The sequence below is a fragment of the Erpetoichthys calabaricus genome, chromosome 15 (genome assembly GCF_900747795.2).
Source record: "Erpetoichthys calabaricus chromosome 15, fErpCal1.3, whole genome shotgun sequence".
Taxonomy (NCBI): Eukaryota; Metazoa; Chordata; class Cladistia; order Polypteriformes; family Polypteridae; genus Erpetoichthys; species Erpetoichthys calabaricus.
This window is the reverse complement of record NC_041408.2, coordinates 66,106,300-66,124,090: the sequence shown is the minus strand read 5'-3', so window position 1 is coordinate 66,124,090 and position 17,791 is coordinate 66,106,300. Positions and strand designations below refer to the sequence as shown.

The window sequence follows — 17,791 nt, the reverse complement described above, 5'->3', positions numbered from 1 at the left end:
TTGGACTTTGCATGTGTTTATCGTGTTTGTTTTTGTTTATGGGTTTTATTATATGTGTGACTGCCAGCAGGGAATTGGGGGAGAGATTGTGTTTTTATAGTAGAAGAAACATTTAAAAGTGACATATCATTCCAATTCCACCGATAACAGTAAAGATAGTACTTGATAAATAATTTACAAACTGCACTGAAATTGTGAATATTTTAATTAACCTTTCAAAAATTGTTAAACATTATAATGCTACATATTATTAAGGTATAAGGATTAAAACTGTTCAGGAATTACATATCATTGTAATATAGCTTTGGTACTATAGTCTACACTTAATATTGGTGTAAGTGAATTATTAATAAAATTACAATTAAAATAATTATCTTTATTCATAAAAGTATAGAAAAACAAAATACCAATAATGGTACTTTAGAGCCCGATTATGCTCAGTTTGTTTCAGTGCCGCTAACTAAGCTTCATTAACGCGCTTTGTTTTGAGAGCTGCACATCAGGTGCCAGTCTGTCAGCCTATGCCTCCCACGCGCAGACTCAGAGGGGCGGAGCTTGCGTGGGTGAGGTCAGTGTTTATAATACAGCAGCACAGTGACTCGCAGTTTACTCACTGTGGAAAAATGGCCGGACAGTGGAAGACTGTAGCTTGCCTCTTAGGCTTCATGTGTGCGATCGGTGCTGTGGCATCAGCCCGGGACGGTGGTGGGCCTCCACGCGGGAGGATGACTGGAGGCCTCAGACCTGCAAATACCAACAATGCACAAGTCGCAAGCATGCTGGATTTCGCTGTTTCTGAGCACAACAAAAAATCCAATGATATGTACTTCCACAAAGTCTCCAGGATTGTCAGCGCTCACACTCAGGTTTGTCTTTTAAAACATTCTTAGAATAACTGCGTGGCCGAGTGTTTTGTAGCCCGTGATTTGTACCCCTTTAGTCAGTTGAAAATGTTGATTAGAGAATCCGACCGCATAGTGGATAAATAACGGAACAAGCATTTGGGGAAGTAACGTGTCAGAGGTGGAATTTGGATTTCGTGGTGTAAGCTCGGGGTTATACTGACATTCCGAAAGTGAAAAATCACGCGCTCTGTTTATCGTACACAATTCTATTTAATTAATAACACTACTCAGAGCTGTAATGAAAATGTCGATATAGCAAGGTTAACGTTTTGGCCCATATTACGTGGTGCTTTGCAATGTTTTTTTTTTTTTTTTTGTGTGTTTAGACTACTGTACTTATAAAAGTGGGCTGCTCCTGCATCCTTTTATGGAATAGTACCATCTATCCACTTATACAGAGCACTGGCAACAAGGCAGAACAAGAACAATCCTTGGACAGGGCACCAGACACCAGTCCATTGCTGGGTGAACACAGACACTGAACCACCTAACCCACATGTCTTTGACAGAAAAGTTGGAGCACCCAGGGAAGACTGCGGACACAGTCCTACACAGGGAGGACATGCAAACTCCACAAATGGAGCTGGAGAACTTGAACCCAGGTCTCTTTGTTGCAAGGCAACAACATTACCACTGTGCCAGTGCCACCCACCTTATAGGATAGTAGATATGAGTAGGTAACCTGCATAATGTACAGGCGTGGAGAATGCAATTTGCAAGTACCGTAAATGTAGAAATTGTGATAGAATAACAGCTTGTGATCCATATAGGGTGGTTAGAATGACTGAGTCACAGTTCAAGAGATCTAGGTTCCAATTCCAGCACTCACGCCGTATCAGGATTTTAATTCATTCTTCTTGAGTGGAAGTTCAAATCAGGTAGTCCATCATGTGATGTTAAGAGAACTGACATTGATATTGGTCAGAATTGTATGGCAGAACAATTTTTGTAATAGAGTTATTAGGCATGTCAGACCATAAAACATACCTCCATCCATCCATCCATTTTCCAACCCGCTGAATCCGAACACAGGGTCACAGGGGTCTGCTGGAGCCAATCCCAGCCAACACAGGGCACAAGGCAGGGAACCAATCCCGGGCAGGGTGCCAACCCACCGCAGGACACACACAAACACACCCACACACCAAGCACACACTAGGGCCAATTTAGAATCACCAATCCACCTAACCTGCATGTCTTTGGACTGTGGGAGGAAACCAGAGCGCCCGGAGGAAACCCACGCAGACACGGGGAGAACATGCAAACTCCACGCAGGGAGGACCTGGGAAGCGAACCCGGGTCTCCTAACTACGAGGCAGCTGCGCTACCACGGCGCCACCGTGCCGCCCCGTAAAGTATAAAACATACCTGCATGAACTAAATACACAAACTGTGCAGACAGTTCTTTGTCCCAACAATGACATGATTTTTAGCAAGTCATCAGTTACTGAAATGCTTATACATAAGCATAATAACAAAACATGAGACGGATTTCAACATGTATACCTAGAAAAACTGTACATTTCAAAACTCATTTCTTTCACGACCTGCAAATCAGGCACATGATTTCAAATTTGTTTTCACAATTGACTGCTTTGCCCCCCTTACCACTTGACCAGTCAAGGGAACTTCGTTTTAACTAACAGGCTTGCTGTCTCTGAATTTAAAGTGTCATGTGCTTATTCCTGTCCCCATATCTAGATACAATGAGAGATGCATGGGAGAGGTATTTGAATTTAACATACCAGAAAAAGTCTACATTAGAGTATGCATGTCTCTCTTGATTCAGTCTGAGTTGCTGCATCACCTGCATATGTGCAAAATTAAATTGGCAAAACATTAATCCTGAATTAGATAATCTGTACAACAAATATATAAACACCCCAGGCTCTTTGGGACGTATCCTGTGCTCTTTAGCCAATTACAGTACAATTATCTAAAGAGCAGGCTGGTTTTATGGCCTTTGATACTTTGTTAGCATGCAGCCTTATTCTTATAGTGTGGGAAAAGTCACCACCTCCTTTGCACTCTTGCTGGATCAGGGATATGGTACTCTTTGCTGTATTGCAAAAGTTTAGACACACCTTCAAAGATCAGCCATTAGCTTTTTTCATAATGGGAAGAGTTGATGTGTCCTATATTAACAGTGAAAGATTGTGTAACAATGACTGCTGGTGACTTAACTTTATAAAGGAAGAGCACAGATATGCACACTTAGATATGTAATTTATGTTGTAACATGCAAGTCTTACGTATCGACAGTATGTGATTGTTTGTGTTTTTCACACAGGGAGGGAGAGTCCAGATTAGAATTGGTCATCTTCTCTAATACGTAAAGGTGAATATGTGCCTGTCCTGTATGCAAATTCACAACATTGCCAGATTTTGCACAGATTCCATATTTATAGAGATGAAGAGCATAGACTACGCTTCACTCTAAAAAATGTTTTCTCCTCCGGAGATTTCTTTAGTGACCTTACGTGTGCTTTATTAAGGAAGTGCCCCCCGGAGTCATTCTGGGGACTTTGCATGGCTATGCCATGTTGTTCCTCCTGGTTGATTTAATCGGTTAGATTTTGATTTTGGGCCTATATTTATTCCATCCTGGGCAGCACTGGGCACCACAACTGTAAAAAATATGAAAAGGATAAACTAATGTTAACCTTATCAATTTATGTTTACTTCTGTGTGATATGGCCTTTGTAAGAGAAATATTTGGTTTGTATCTGCAATTCTGTTTTCTCAAAAAAAATTAAATAATAATCAACCTGTATAAGACAAACAAAGTATATATCATCTGACAGTTCTTCGTCTGTACTGAACAAAAAAATCGGCACAGGTGCTTGTTTTTCTTTATATTATTACATCCTCTCATCTGCTTAATCACCACCTTCTCGTCTTAACATTGGAGTTGGCCTTTTTGTCTTAGAAGATGCAAATACATTTTTGTGCATTCTCTATGATGAGTGTGGAGCTTGAAACTGTGTATTATGGGCAACAAAGTAGTAGTAACTTGTCATTACTGGCAGCATTAAATTGTGGGTACTTCTAAATGTTATCTTTTCATTTATGATTCTCTGCACATTAATGTGTGAATGGCTTTTTAACTTTTTTTTTTTTTTTTGCAGTGAGCAGAAACCCACAAACCGAGGGAAAGTGTGGTTTATCAGACCGTCTGTTGAAATGCAGACTTTGTCCTAAAAAGCTTTGGGGACTCTTTAATAAACCTGCTTATCCTTTGCGCCATCAATTCCATTTCAGTGATTTGAGAAAAGATAGAATTGTACATTGCAGAATAAATACAACACAATCTAAGAAATTATTTATACCTTTAGTCTTAAAGCAGTATAATGATAAAGAGTAGATAAGCAAGAATTGCAACTTGTACCATAGTACGTTTTCTTTTTTATATCTTAGTGTATTTACTACTAAATTTGAATAATTGAAATTTACATTATAATAACAACATTTAGCATTTCTTTGATGCTTAAATGAAATTAATCTGCAGTAAACAATTGTTTGCCAAACATTTTTCTGATCTTGTTTTACAGGTGGTAGCTGGATTAAAGTATTACATAGAAGCTGAGATTGAACGTACCACCTGCAAAAAAGGAAGCGGAATGGTAGAAAACACATTGGATGAATGCGCTACCCATGATAATCCCGAGCTGTCAAAGGTTTGTAATTGAGATTGATTTTATTATTTACAATCCTGCTTCAATTAAAGTTGATTTTCTGGGTAGGAAGTGGAGGAGTGAGATGGTAGTTGTTGGAGACACAGTTGATGCAGTGGTTCATCCAAGCTTAAATAATTGTCTTCACAGCTAAACTGTTTTTCATTTGAGAACTTATAAATAAACATGCATTATTTATCAGGCCCCTTAGTTTAAAAAAAAACAAAAACAAACGGACACTAAACACTTTAAAAGAGGAGTTTGAGGAAGTTGCTGGGGATAGGGTGACTCAGTCTGTTTTGGTTAGCATGTTGCTACTGGAAACTTCATCAGGATAAGTGGAGTGATAGAAGGGATAAAAGAGTAGTCTGCTTTAAGATTAAAACAGTAAAAATCCACATGCTGCCATACACTCAGTGGCGTGTGATGTTTGTAATTCATATCTTGCTGTGCTAAGCTGTCTGTGTCGAGCACTTAAATGCTGAGAAAAGAGTGCTTTTCTGACACATCCTCACACATTACATATTAGGAAATATAATTTAGGCATTTTCGTCAAGTCTAGTCCAAGGTCAGGAAAGTACAATAGAAGTGGAAAAGAATGAGCTCTATATATGACCTCAAATGCTGGTGAAAACAACTTCGCCCAACTGGTCAGGGTGTCGGGTGATACCATCCTATGCAGGAAACCTCCCTTTGAGAAACAGCATGTCAGTAACACAGCACTAGGTAGGAAAACGTTCTCTGAAGTCTTTGCTTTAAAAAAAAAAAAAAAAATGAATTCTTCTAATACATGTATGGGTTTCACAATTTGTCAACGTGCCCATTTCTGCCTGTCTGCCTTTACAATTCTGTCCTTGGCTCTCTTTTTGATGTCTGCCTTGTGTTATAACTTACTTGCAAACTCAACGTATTTTTGGATTGCCTGATTGTAATGTCGCCTGCTCATATGGACTTACATCTTTACTTTGTGGTTCTGTTTCCTCGCTGCAGGAGGTCGCACTGAGCTGGTGACATCTTATGAAGTTGCAATTGGGTGGCACATTGTTGACAGAGTGCAGTTATATACATGCAAATTGTGTAATTGCAGGAAGTAAGATTAAGAACAACAAAGTGGGTGTAAATGGGGGGGAATGTAGTTACCCATATTTTCTTTCTTTGTTTCACCTGTTTAGCCAGTTAATCCTGGGTGGTCTTAAATGTGTTTCAATCATTTAGCATTCTTTAAGAATTTAGTAGGTCAGTCTCGCTTACAACCTTTTTAGTAGGAACAATACGTAGTGGTTATTATGTTGGATTTAGTTATTTTTATTGTAAAACATTAAATGTACTTTTTGCAATAAGTAACACTAAAAGCTATTCAATTTTGTATTGTAGAAACTAACCTGCACATTTGAAATTTGGACTCGCCCTTGGATCCCACTCATTACCCTTGAGAAAGAAAAATGCTTGTGAGCAACAGCGGTGACAACTTCTGCTTCTTGCATCAAGTAGACAAAGATTATTTTTAAATGTACTAAAATTAAAAGAGTGATCTGACAGCATTAATAAACTTTGGAATTCTTTATTCAGACTAATCTCTTTCGTAAATCGTAAGGCTCATTCTTATATTAAATGGCACTTTAAACAGTATTATTTGTGCACTAAATCTTGGCTTTTTAAAATAAAATTTTCATTCTTACAATCTTATTTTGGGTAGATTTTTTTTTTCATTTAGGTAAATTGAGAAAAATGAGACCAATAGTGACACACACATGTTCTAACCTTTGACTTGGTTAGTTTATTCTAGAAGCGCGCTGCGTTCAATGCAGTGTCACAATAAGGTTGTTTCAAATTCTGTTTTTCTTTATTTATACATAGTTTGTTGTAGAAGTTTTAAGATTCATTTTCAAATGTTTTTTTTCCTGTAAACTGAAATGCTCAAGAATAAATATTTTAAAGGCAAAATTAGATATTTATCAGCAGATACCTTGAAGTCATTATGTGAAAACCCTGTATACCTGCAGATTCTGCCTTAATACATTTATTTATTGTTGAACCAGCTTTTGCTGCAGTAACAGTTTTACGTCCTTGGAGGTACTGTACGTGTGTTCCTTCTTAGCAGATTGGTTAGGAATGATTTGCTATAACGTAATATCTGTGGGTCATTCGGGTTTCAAGGACAATGCTTGGGGAAGCACCATTTTCAAGTTTGCTTGCATCAGCATGACACTGCTGCCTCCATAGTTCACTAAAAATGGTATTTCTTTGGGCAAGGGTTATGTTATGTTTGGCCTAAAAGCTCAATTTTGGTCTCATTTAAACCCAGCCCCTGTATCCTCTAACATACTGTAGCTAGTTCACGCATATGCTTTCTACCAAACTGCAGATGGGATTCTTTGGAGTAATAGGTTCTTTTTTGCCACCACCCCCATACAGCATATAAAAACACATACAAGTAAAATTAATATGTACTATACAAATGTCAAAAACATAAACCACTAAATAACAATTTAAAGGACAACAATATCCTCGGACAAGAAGCTTTACTTACTGTAAGTATTGATTGAGATCCAGGAAAACCACAATACCAATAAAATGTGGTTTCTGTACTGTGACTGATGGGAAGTCCTGCCTGAGACATCTCACGTAAATTGTATGGTGAGAATGAAGATGCATGGCAACTGCTTTTTTAGATTTTTTAAGAGGAAACTTAAGAGGAAAACAAGTCCACAATACATTCTTGTCAGCACGTAGTCTTCCTTCATTAAGGGCTGCCTTACCTTTCCTTTAACCCCAAGTACTGCGCATACTTCTTCTTTTAGCTGCTCCCATGAGGGGTTGCCACAGTGGATCATCTTCTTCCATATCTTTCTGTCTTCTGCATTGTGTTCTGTTACACCCATCACCTGCACGTTCCACAATCCCTATTACTCTGTACTGTTGATCCAAAGTACAGTATTTAACCTCATCCACCTTCGCCAACTCTACTTCTTGCATCCTTACCACTCCTCTGACCTCCCTCTCATTTACGCACATGTATTCTGTCTTGTTCCTACTGACCTTCATTCCTCTCCTCTCTAGAGCATATCTCTACCTCCCCAGGGTCTCCTCAACCTGCTCCCTACTATCGCTACAGATCACAATGTCATCAGCAAACATCATAGTCCACAGGGACTCCTGTCTAATCTCGTCTGTCAACCTGTCCATCACCATTGCAAATAAGAAAGGGCTCAGAGCCGATCCCTGATGTAATCCCACCTGCAACTTGAATAAATCCGTCACTCCTACTGCAGACCTCACAACTGTCCCACTTCCCTCGTACATATCCTGTACAACTCTTACATACTTCTTTGCCACTCCCGACCTCCTCATACAATACCACGGCTCCTCTCTAGGCACCCTGTCATATGCTTTCTCTAGGTCCACAAAGACGCAATGCAACTCCTTCTGGCTTTCTCTAAACCTCATCTGTGGTGCTCTTTCTTGGCATGAAACCATAATGCTGCTCACTAATCATCACCTCACTTCTTAACCTAGCTTCCACTACTCTTTCCCATAACTTCATGCTGTGGCTCATCAATTTTATCTCCCTGTAGTTACTACAGTCTTGCACATCCCCCTTATTCTTAAATATCGGCACCAGTACACTTTTTCTCCACTCCTTAGGCATCCTCTCACTTTCCAAAATTCCATTAAACAATCTGGTTAAAAACTCCACTGCTATCTCTCCTAAACACCTCCATGCTTCCATGGGTATGTCACCTGGACCAACGGCCTTTCCATCCTTCATCCTCTTCATAGCTGTCCTTACTTCCTTCTTGCTAATCCGTTGCACTTCTTGATTCACTATCTCCACATCATCAAACCTCTTCTCTCTCTCGTTCTCTTCATTCATCAGCCTCTCAAAGTACTCTTTCCATCTGCTCAACACACTCTCCTCGCTTGTGAGTACGTTTCCATCTTTATCCTTTATCACCCTAACCTGCTGCACATCTTTCCTATCTCGGTCCCTCTGTCTAGCCAATCAGTACAGGTCCTTTTCTCCCTCTTTAGTGTCCAACCTCTCATACAGTAACCCTATGTTCCTCACTCTTCTTAAAATACGTATTCACCACAGCCATGTCCATCCATTTGTCAAAATCCACTATCCTCTGACCTTCTTCATTCCTCTCCTTGACACTATACCTACCCATCACCTCCTCGTCTCCTCTGTTCCCTTTACCAACATGTCCATTGAAATCCGCTCCAATCACCACTTTCTGTCCCTTGGGTACACTGTTCATCACTTCATCCAACTCACTCTAAAAATCTTCTTTCTCATTCATTGCACATCCAACTTGCGGTGCATATGCACTAACAACATTCATCATCACACCTCCAATTTCCAGCTTCATAATCATTACTCTGCCTGACACTCTTTTCACCTCCAAAACACTCTTGACATACTGTTCCTTCAGAATAACTCCTACCCCATTTCTCCTCCCATCCACACCATGATAGAACAATTTGAATCGACCTCCAATCCACCTGGCCTTACTCCCATTCCATTTAGTCTCTTGCACGCACAATATATCAACCTTCCTTCTCTCCATCATATCTGCTAACTCTCTCCCCTTACCAGTCATACTGCAGGCATTCAAAGTTCCTACCCTCAGTTCCACTCTCTTTACATTCCTCCTCTCTTCCTGCGTCCGGACACGTCTCCCCCCTCTTCTTCTCCTTCTTCTTCTTCAGCCAACAATAGCCCAGTTTCCGCTAGCACCCTGTTGGCTGATAGTACTGGTTACGGTCGTTGTTAACCCAGGGCTCGACTGATTAGGTATGGAAATTTGTATTGTTGTCCGCATATTGATTTGGCAAACTTTTACACTGGTAACACACTGGTTTGTGCATCCCCTGTGGCTGGGCTACTATGCATACTGAATATTCAAATTGAATTCCTTGCCCAGCAATAAATGCTTAACAGCCTTACTTCCACATCCATTTCCTTGGGCTGGTGCAGGACTTCTGCCCCTGAAAAGAGGTATAATAAAGCAAGAAAAATGACATGTCAGGCTTTCAATGGAAAAAGGTCTTACATACCTGTAGAAGAATGAGCTAAGGCACTGTCATGGAATGTGCCTTACCAGAACTCCTACAGTGAGGGCACCATTTGCCACAAGCGATTATACATTTATCGTACTGTATTCATCCATCCACTCACCCTGTGGACTATTTTTTGCTTTTGGTACTGGGTTATACCAATGCTTGGTGATTTAGGTATCAAGAGTGTGTTAACGTGTTGCATGTTAGTCAGATATACAAGTAAGACTTTTACTGAAATTAGTGATGATAAACTTAAACTTGGAGAGCCAAAGCCACCTATCTGAATAACAAATTCTCAAAGCAGGACCTAAACTTGATGATACACTATACCATAACAAGACACAATCCCAGCAGGCCAGTAAAGACTTAGCAATGCATTTGACTTCATGCATTTGTATTATGGAAGGAAAGTTAATGAAACTAAGAGCAGTTTGCTGTGGTTGTGCTATCTCTTAAAAACATGAAGAGTTAGGATCACACAAGTGGAAATGTAGGGTATTTGCCCTTTGAGATGGGCAGCAGACAGTTTGAAGCCCAATCTTTCTAAGGTTCTCTGATATTTCTGATATTGAAACATCTGAAACAACCAGTGGCACTAGCTTATGATATCACTGATTTTGTGTCCAAGAAAATCAAAAGACAACAAATCATAGGTATACACTGAAAAAATTGTCTTGATTATTTCATGTACTTTTTATATATTTTTGGACATTGAATTCAAAAAATGAACACCATTTACTCCATCATGTAACATTTTTTCACAAAATACATTTTTTAGCTATCAATTGTTTTTTTTTTTTTATTGTTCTCGCACTATAATAAATTCAGTCAGTTATTTTCCAAACCGCTTTGCACTGAACAGGGTCACTGGTGGTGCTTGTGCCTATCCCAGCTACCATAGGGCACAAGGCAGGAACAAACCCTAGACAGGGTGTCAGTCCATCTCAGAGCAAATACACATACACACACCAACCGCACAAGGCCAATTTAGGATCACCAATCTACCTAACTTGCATGCTTTTGGACTGTGGGATATGAACAATGATATAGGGAGAACATGCAAAATGCATGCAGGGAGGACCCGGGACATGAATCCTGGTCTCCTTACTGTGAAGCTGCAGCGCACACTGTGCCACCATACCAACCCAAATAATACATTAAACATCAATATTTTAATGATAAATGGTTTGAATTTAATATTTTCTAATATTAAATGTTTAGAGCAAAAAATGTAATTTATTCGATAATGGGATAAGAATATAGCTGGAATTGAACACGGTGATGAGTCATGGCAGCAGGTTCCAGCATTTGAAGCTGTTAGAAGCCCATTATTTCTCTGTGAGTGGGATAGACAAGTGTGAGCCAAGAACTGACATTGGGTTCAGAGGAAATCTACAGGTTGGTGGTAAAAGCATTATCAGACCTAGCTTGGAGTATCCAGATAAAGTCCTGCTAACACTGCTTTACATTAAGTTTGGTTTATTGAAGTAGTTTGTCAAAGCCCCATCAAAGATTGAGGCATTTTTTAAGTATTTGTGCTGAATGTCTCTGGCTTTGTTTGATGCTAAATTGTCAGACAGCATTTTCGCTGAACTTGATACTAGAAAACTGATTTCTGATGCCGACTTTTATGGTGCAATGAATTACCTGGAATGAGAGGCTTGGGACTATTCAAAGGAGAAATTTCTACATTTTTATGTAACAGTACAGATCTAAAGTATAAATAAATTATGAAAATGTATTAGTTAAGTTTAAGGTATTGGAATACAACATAACTCTCAAACTTCACTTTTTGGATCTACATGTGGAATTTTTCTCCGGAAAGATTCCATGAGGATACTAAGGACAAGTGAAGATGTTACCAGGGATGTTGGAATGTCAGTATGATTTAATTTAAGTTTTGTACTTCAGTGTGACGTGATGGAAATATTATTGTGTTCATGAATGCAAATAAACATACTGTAACTTCATATTTAAGTTGAAGACATGTGTGATGGTGTTTATCAATGGGTATCAGTGTTGGTTTTCCCTCACATTATCATATGGGTAGGTTAGGATGATTGGTGATTCCTGATTGTCCATGGTGTGTGTGCAAGTGTGGGTGGACCCTATGATGGACCAGCATTCTTTCAAGGGTTGGTTTCTGTCTTTTGCAAAATGTTGCTGGCTCCTCATGACCCTGAATTAGATCATGGAGGTATGAAAATGTAGCATTTATTAATGAGTTAGGCTAAAGCACAAAGTGGAATGAGCAGAATATGACCATCAATAAGATAACGTGTAGTTTATTAATGATTGTGAAACACAAACTCTAACAAGAAAGACAATTGTCATTTTATGATGCAGTGCTTTCAGTGACTGATAGTGGGACACATTAAAAGTAATATTCTGGATAGTTTAGAGCACCTCCAGTTTACTTATAATAACAACCAGTCCACAGAAGATGCCATATACCTTTGATTCATCATGCCATTCTAGCAAACCAGGATGATAAAACCCATAATGCCAAACTACTGTGTATAGACTAAACCTGGGCTTTTAGTACTGTCATGGCATCAAAGCTGATCACTAAACGCCTAGACCATAGACTTAGTGACACCTTCTGCCACTGGAGGTTGGACTTTCTAATGGGCAAATCCTATTATGTTAACTGGCAGCATCACTTCCTCACTGATTCTTAATAAAAGTGTCCCCCAACAGTGTAGCCCAACTCTGTACTCCTTGTTCACCTCTGAATGTGATCTGATCTAAGCAGAGCTCCAACTCCATCATTACATTTGCCAATGACACTACTATCACAAGTCTGATTTTCCACAATGATGAGGTATTCCTTTTGATATTGTGATACCACAACAACAAAATTTTCCCTTAGTGAGAGCAAAGCCAAGGAGCTTCTCAGGAAACAGGAGGCCGTGACACTCTCATTTTCACAGATATGAATGCTGAGGAGAGGGTCATCCACTTTAAATGTCTTGGAGTAACCATCACCAATAGCCTGCAGTGGGCACAGCACATCTCTACTACCATCAACAAGGCTCACCAACAACTTTACTTCCTCGGACTTCTGAGGAAAGCCCTGATGCCTCAATCTTCTATAGGTGCATAGTAGACACCATCCTTACTGGTTGCATAATACTTTTTTCACATTTGTTATGCTGCAGCATATGCTAAAAATATTTAGGCTATTTTCCCTCATCAATCAACACTCAATGATCCAGAATAACAAAACAAAAACAAGATTTTAGATTTAGATTTTACAAATAAAAAAAAAACCAAATATCCCACAGACACAAGTATTCAGACCCTTTACTCAGTATTGTACTTAGTTTTGGCAGAAGTTACAGCACGGAGTGTTCCTGGCTTCACACACCTGGAGTCAGGGATTTTCTATCATTCTTCTCAGCAGATTATCGCAAGCTCTGTCAGGCTGGACGGAGACGGTCAGCAGATAACTAATTTTCAGTCTGTCCAGACACGTCTGGGTTCAAGTAGGGGTCCTGGCAATGACGCTCAGAGTTATCCTAAGCCACTCCCTTGTTGTCTATGCTTTGTGCTTAGGGCCATCGTCCTGTTGGAAGGTGAACTTTTGACCCAGTTTGAGGTACAAAGTGCTCAAAAGCAATTTTTCATAAAGGATATATCTATTATTTGCTCCATTCAGCTTTCCTTCAACCCAGTCTAGTCTCCAAGTCTCTGTTGATGTAAAACTAGCCGACAGCGTGGTGCTGCCACCATTATGCTTCACTGCTGGAATGGTTCTGTGCAGGTGATGAGTGGTGCCTGATTTCCACAAGACATGCCACTTAGAGTTTAGGTCAAACAGTTCATAAGATACAACATAACAAAATATGAAAAACTGAAAGGGTCTGGCACTATATATCATACGCACTACCTTATTTTAAAGACCTCAGCCATTCTGCACAGATCCTTTTCTCTCTCCTCTGTTCATGACTATTAGCACTCAGTAGATCCAGGGACAGTTTTTATCCTTAGGTCACAAGGCTACTCAACACCCAGCCATACTGCCTACTTCATTAGTGAACTTGATGTTTGTTCTTATTTATCTCATTTGTGGTTTGTTCATTGTCCGTTGTTGGTACTGTTCTATTGCCACTAATCTCTGGGAGACATGTGGTAAGAATTTCACTGTACACATGACAATAAATTTCAATTGCCAGTATCTTCTCTACTTTGAGGAGACTGCATGATTTCCTTGCATTCCCTTAAGATTTTCTCCAGGTACTCTGGTTTTCCTCCTACATCCCACAGACTTAAGAGATGGGACTAACTGGGATGATATAAGTGAGTGTGGACATGTGCAGGAGTATGCCTGACAACGGCCTGGCACCCCATTCAGGGCTGGGATCCTTGTGACAAGCAGATCATTGTAGCATGTTTGATATTTGTTGTTGTAGTGTCATTTTATATTGTACTGGGTATCTTGACACACCATGAAAAATGTAGTGCTGATTGAAGGAGACAGATAAATGCTCATTAGTCATAAGGTTAAGAAGAACCAAACTGTCAAGGCCCATTCTGTAGCCATTAACTGGATTTCTAAACACTCACCTAATAATCTGTCAGGACAAGTGGTGATTGTATGAAAGTTGGCTGCAGTGCTAATGCACCTACTGTACAGCATTGTGTGCACCAGCAGGAGGTGGCAGATATGCGTCATTGCACCACAGAGCAAATTCTTTTCTCAAAGCTTCCTCCTGTTCGCTAAGCTCTAGCAAAACAAATTAAAAAATTCCAAATGCATTCACTTCACAGAGTGACAAAAAAACCCCCCCAAAAAACGGTGCTTCGGCATAGTGTCTGGAAAACTAAATCTGGAGACACAGTTAAGCAACTGACTGGGGGGCCACGCACTTTAAGAACTATTACAATTGTGAATTGGGATTAAGAGAAACCATAACTGGAGGTCACAAATCAGGCCATACGAGGCACTGGTAGTAAGAACACTAGAAATACTGTGCCACAGTATAATGAATGACGCCCCAGAAATAACTACCACTGGGGCAAAGCTAGGGCGTCACGGTGGCGCAGTGGTAGCGCTGTGGCCTCGCAGTAAGGAGACCTGGGTTCACTTCCTGGGTCCTCCCTGCATGGAGTTTGCATGTTCTCCCCGTGTCTGCGTGGGTTTCCTCCAGGTGCTCCGGTTTCCTCCTAGAGTCCAAAGACATGCAGGTTAGGTGTATTGGCGATTCTAAATTGTCCCTAGTGTGTGCTTGGTGTGTGGGTGTGTTTGTGTGTGTCCTGCGGTGGGTTGGCACCCTGCCCAGGATTGTTTCCTGCCTTGCACCCTGTGTTGGCTGGGATTGGCTCCAGCAGACACCTGTGACCCTGTGTTAGGGTGTACAGCAGGATGGAAAATGGATGGATGGGTGGGGCAAAACTAAAAACCAGGCTATTAAGTGTAATAGTAGTGTAACTATTAAGTGTAATAGTAGTATATGGGTCCCTTCTGCTCTTCAGTATAGACCGCTGAATTTGGTTAGATGTGGTATGGTGGGCCAGAACTGCACATAAACACCAAGGGGTGACGGGGGAGTTCTAGGAGGCCAGAGCTGGGAATCCCAACATCATTTTAGAAATGTTCTCGACTTGCCCTGGAAGTGATACATAGAATTGGGAGGATTAGGGTATGATTGACATAAGTTATAATTAGTGTTTTTTGTTAATTTTTTGTGGGTTCCCCTGGACAAATATTAAATACAATACAATACATCCATCCATCCATCCATCCATTTTCTAACCTGCTGAATCTGAACACAGGGTCACGGGGGTCTGCTGGAGCCAATCCCAGCCAACACAGGGCACAAGGCAGGAAACAATCCCGGGCAGGGTGCCAACCCACCGCAGCAATACAATACAATACAGTTTATTTTTGTATAGCCCAAAATCACACAGGAAGTGCCGCAATGGGCTTTAACAGGCCCTGCCTCTTGACAGCCCCCCAGCCTTGACTCTCTAAGAAGACAAGGAAAAACTCCCAAAAAAAACCTAGTAGGGAAAAAATGGAAGAGACCTTGGGAAAGGGTAGTTCAAAGAGAGAGACCCCTTTCCAGGTAGGTTGGCCGTGCAGTGGGTGTCAAAAGAAGGGGGTCAATACAATACAATACACAGAACAGAATTAAGGACTTTAATGTCGTTTGGGTGGGTTTTGGAATTCAGGGATTTGAAAAATAGTATTTGTTTTTGTTTTATAACGATATGAGGAAATTATATACATCTAACGTTGTGCCACAATGCCCCTTTTGTTTTGCTCTGGGTGCTGTCTTTTTAAATCTTGGAATCAGATGTTTCCAAAGCAATCATTGCCAGAATTCCCCAGAATATGTGACAGGTTGGATATCAAAAAAATGACGAGATAAAAGGTGGTCCCTGCCATCCTGTTGCTATCCAAGAACTTAACTTAAATAGTTCATAATTGCCTTCCAGGTTAAAGGATTCTGACTTTTTGTTACAGGTTTTTGAGTGTTGGTTAACAATGTAAAGCAATATTCCACCCAAACTTTATATATTTTTATATGTTACTTACCCCATGTACTTTGTGATGATGGCAGAGAACATTTTTTTAATCTCATGTTTTCATACAGAAAGGAGAGAACTTATTGACATAATAGAAACCAACAGTGACCAGTGTGCAATGGCAAACGACGTGGAAAAAATTATGAAAAAGGAAAAAAAGCTCACATTAGTCTCACGTTCCCTAACAAGGCAGTTGGCAGACAATGCTACCACCTAGTGGCTCCACCTGGTGCTGCACATTGAAATAGGGGAGAGCCTGATCTGCTCCGCCACATTTAAGTTTTTCAGGACAATTGGATTGGGTCCCTCACAGTCTCAGGCTGCTCTCCTACTTGCTTTAGTCCTGTGTTTTAGTCCTGTGTGTTCTCCTTACCAACATCCCATTAAAAAGGCATAAATCAAAGCAACCCTGTAAGTGACCTTTTAATAATCAGGACAGCACCTGAAGCTGATTTTGAGATAGGAAAACCTGCCCAGGAGACATATCCAAGGGTACTACTTTAATGTAAAAAACAAGGTCAGACCCCAATATGACTCCCAGTGTACTAAGCCTGTCATGATTTCCCGTCAGACATCTCTTTACATATAGAAGGAATATTCCTACCTAGTGCTTGCCCATGTCTCTGCCTATATTTCAGTGTTATAAATGTACAATGGGTACGGAAAGTATTCAGACCCCCTTCAATTTTTCACTCTTTGTTATATTGCAGCCATTTGCTAAAATCATTTAAATTAATTTTTTTCCTCATTAATGTACCCCATATTGACAGACAGAAAAAAGAATTTTTGAAATTGTTCCAGATTTATTAAAAAAGAAAAACTGAAATATCACATGGTCCTAAGTATTCAGACCCTTTGCTCAGTATTTAGTAGAAGCACCCTTTTGAGCTAATACAGCCATGAGTCTTCTTGGGAAAGTTGCAACAAGTTTTTCACACCTGGATTTGGGGATCCTCTGCCATTCCTCCTTGCAGATCCTCTCCAGTTCTGTCAGGTTGGATGGTAAACGTTGGTGGACAGCCATTTTTAGGTCTCTCCAGAGATGCTCAATTGGGTTTAAGTCAGGGCTCCGGCTGGGCCATTCAAGAACAGTCACAGAGTTGTTGTGAAGCCACTCCTTCGTTATTTTAGCTGTGTGCTTAGGGTCATTGTCTTGTTGGAAGGTAAAACTTCGGCCCAGTCTGAGGTCCTTAGCACTCTGGAGAAGGTTTTTGTCCAGGATATCCCTGTACTTGGCCGCATTCATCTTTCCCTTGATTGCAACCAGTCGTCCTGTCCCTGCAGCTGAAAAACATCCCCACAGCATGATGCTGCCACCGCCATGCTTCACTGTGGGGACTGTATTGGACAAGTGATGAGCAGTGCCTGGTTGTCTCCACACATACCGCTTAGAATTAAGGCCAAAAAGTTCTATCTTGGTCTCATCAGACCAGAGAATCTTATTTCTCACCATCTCAGAGTCCTTCAGGTGTCTTTTAGCAAACTCCATGCGGGCTGTCATGTGTCTTGCACTGAGGAGAGGCTTCCGACAGGCCACTCTGCCATAAAGCCCTGACTGGTGGAGGGCTGCAGTGATGGTTGACTTTCTACAACTTTCACCCATCTCCTGACTGC

The 17,791-nt window shown here is 40.5% G+C and overlaps 1 protein-coding gene across 1 annotated transcript; it reads left to right on the top strand.

The window, feature by feature from the left end:
* Positions 1–574: 574 nt before the first annotated feature.
* LOC114665913 (cystatin-like) lies at positions 575–6,265 on the top strand. Its single transcript, XM_028820575.2, has 3 exons — positions 575–866; positions 4,457–4,582; positions 5,954–6,265. Exons 1-3 carry the CDS (start codon positions 624–626, stop codon positions 6,029–6,031), a joined length of 447 nt encoding a protein of 148 aa, XP_028676408.1. The 5' UTR covers positions 575–623; the 3' UTR covers positions 6,032–6,265.
* The last annotated feature ends 11,526 nt before the right edge of the window (positions 6,266–17,791 follow it).

Excerpts from the sequence above, each read along its gene's own strand:
- LOC114665913 (XM_028820575.2), top strand. The coding sequence starts at position 624 with ATGGCCGGACAGTGGAAGACTGTAGCTTGCCTCTTAGGCTTCATGTGT. Across the intron at positions 867-4,456 it reads TTGTCAGCGCTCACACTCAG|GTGGTAGCTGGATTAAAGTA; the intron begins GTTTGTCTTTTA and ends CTTGTTTTACAG. Across the intron at positions 4,583-5,953 it reads ATAATCCCGAGCTGTCAAAG|AAACTAACCTGCACATTTGA; the intron begins GTTTGTAATTGA and ends TTTGTATTGTAG.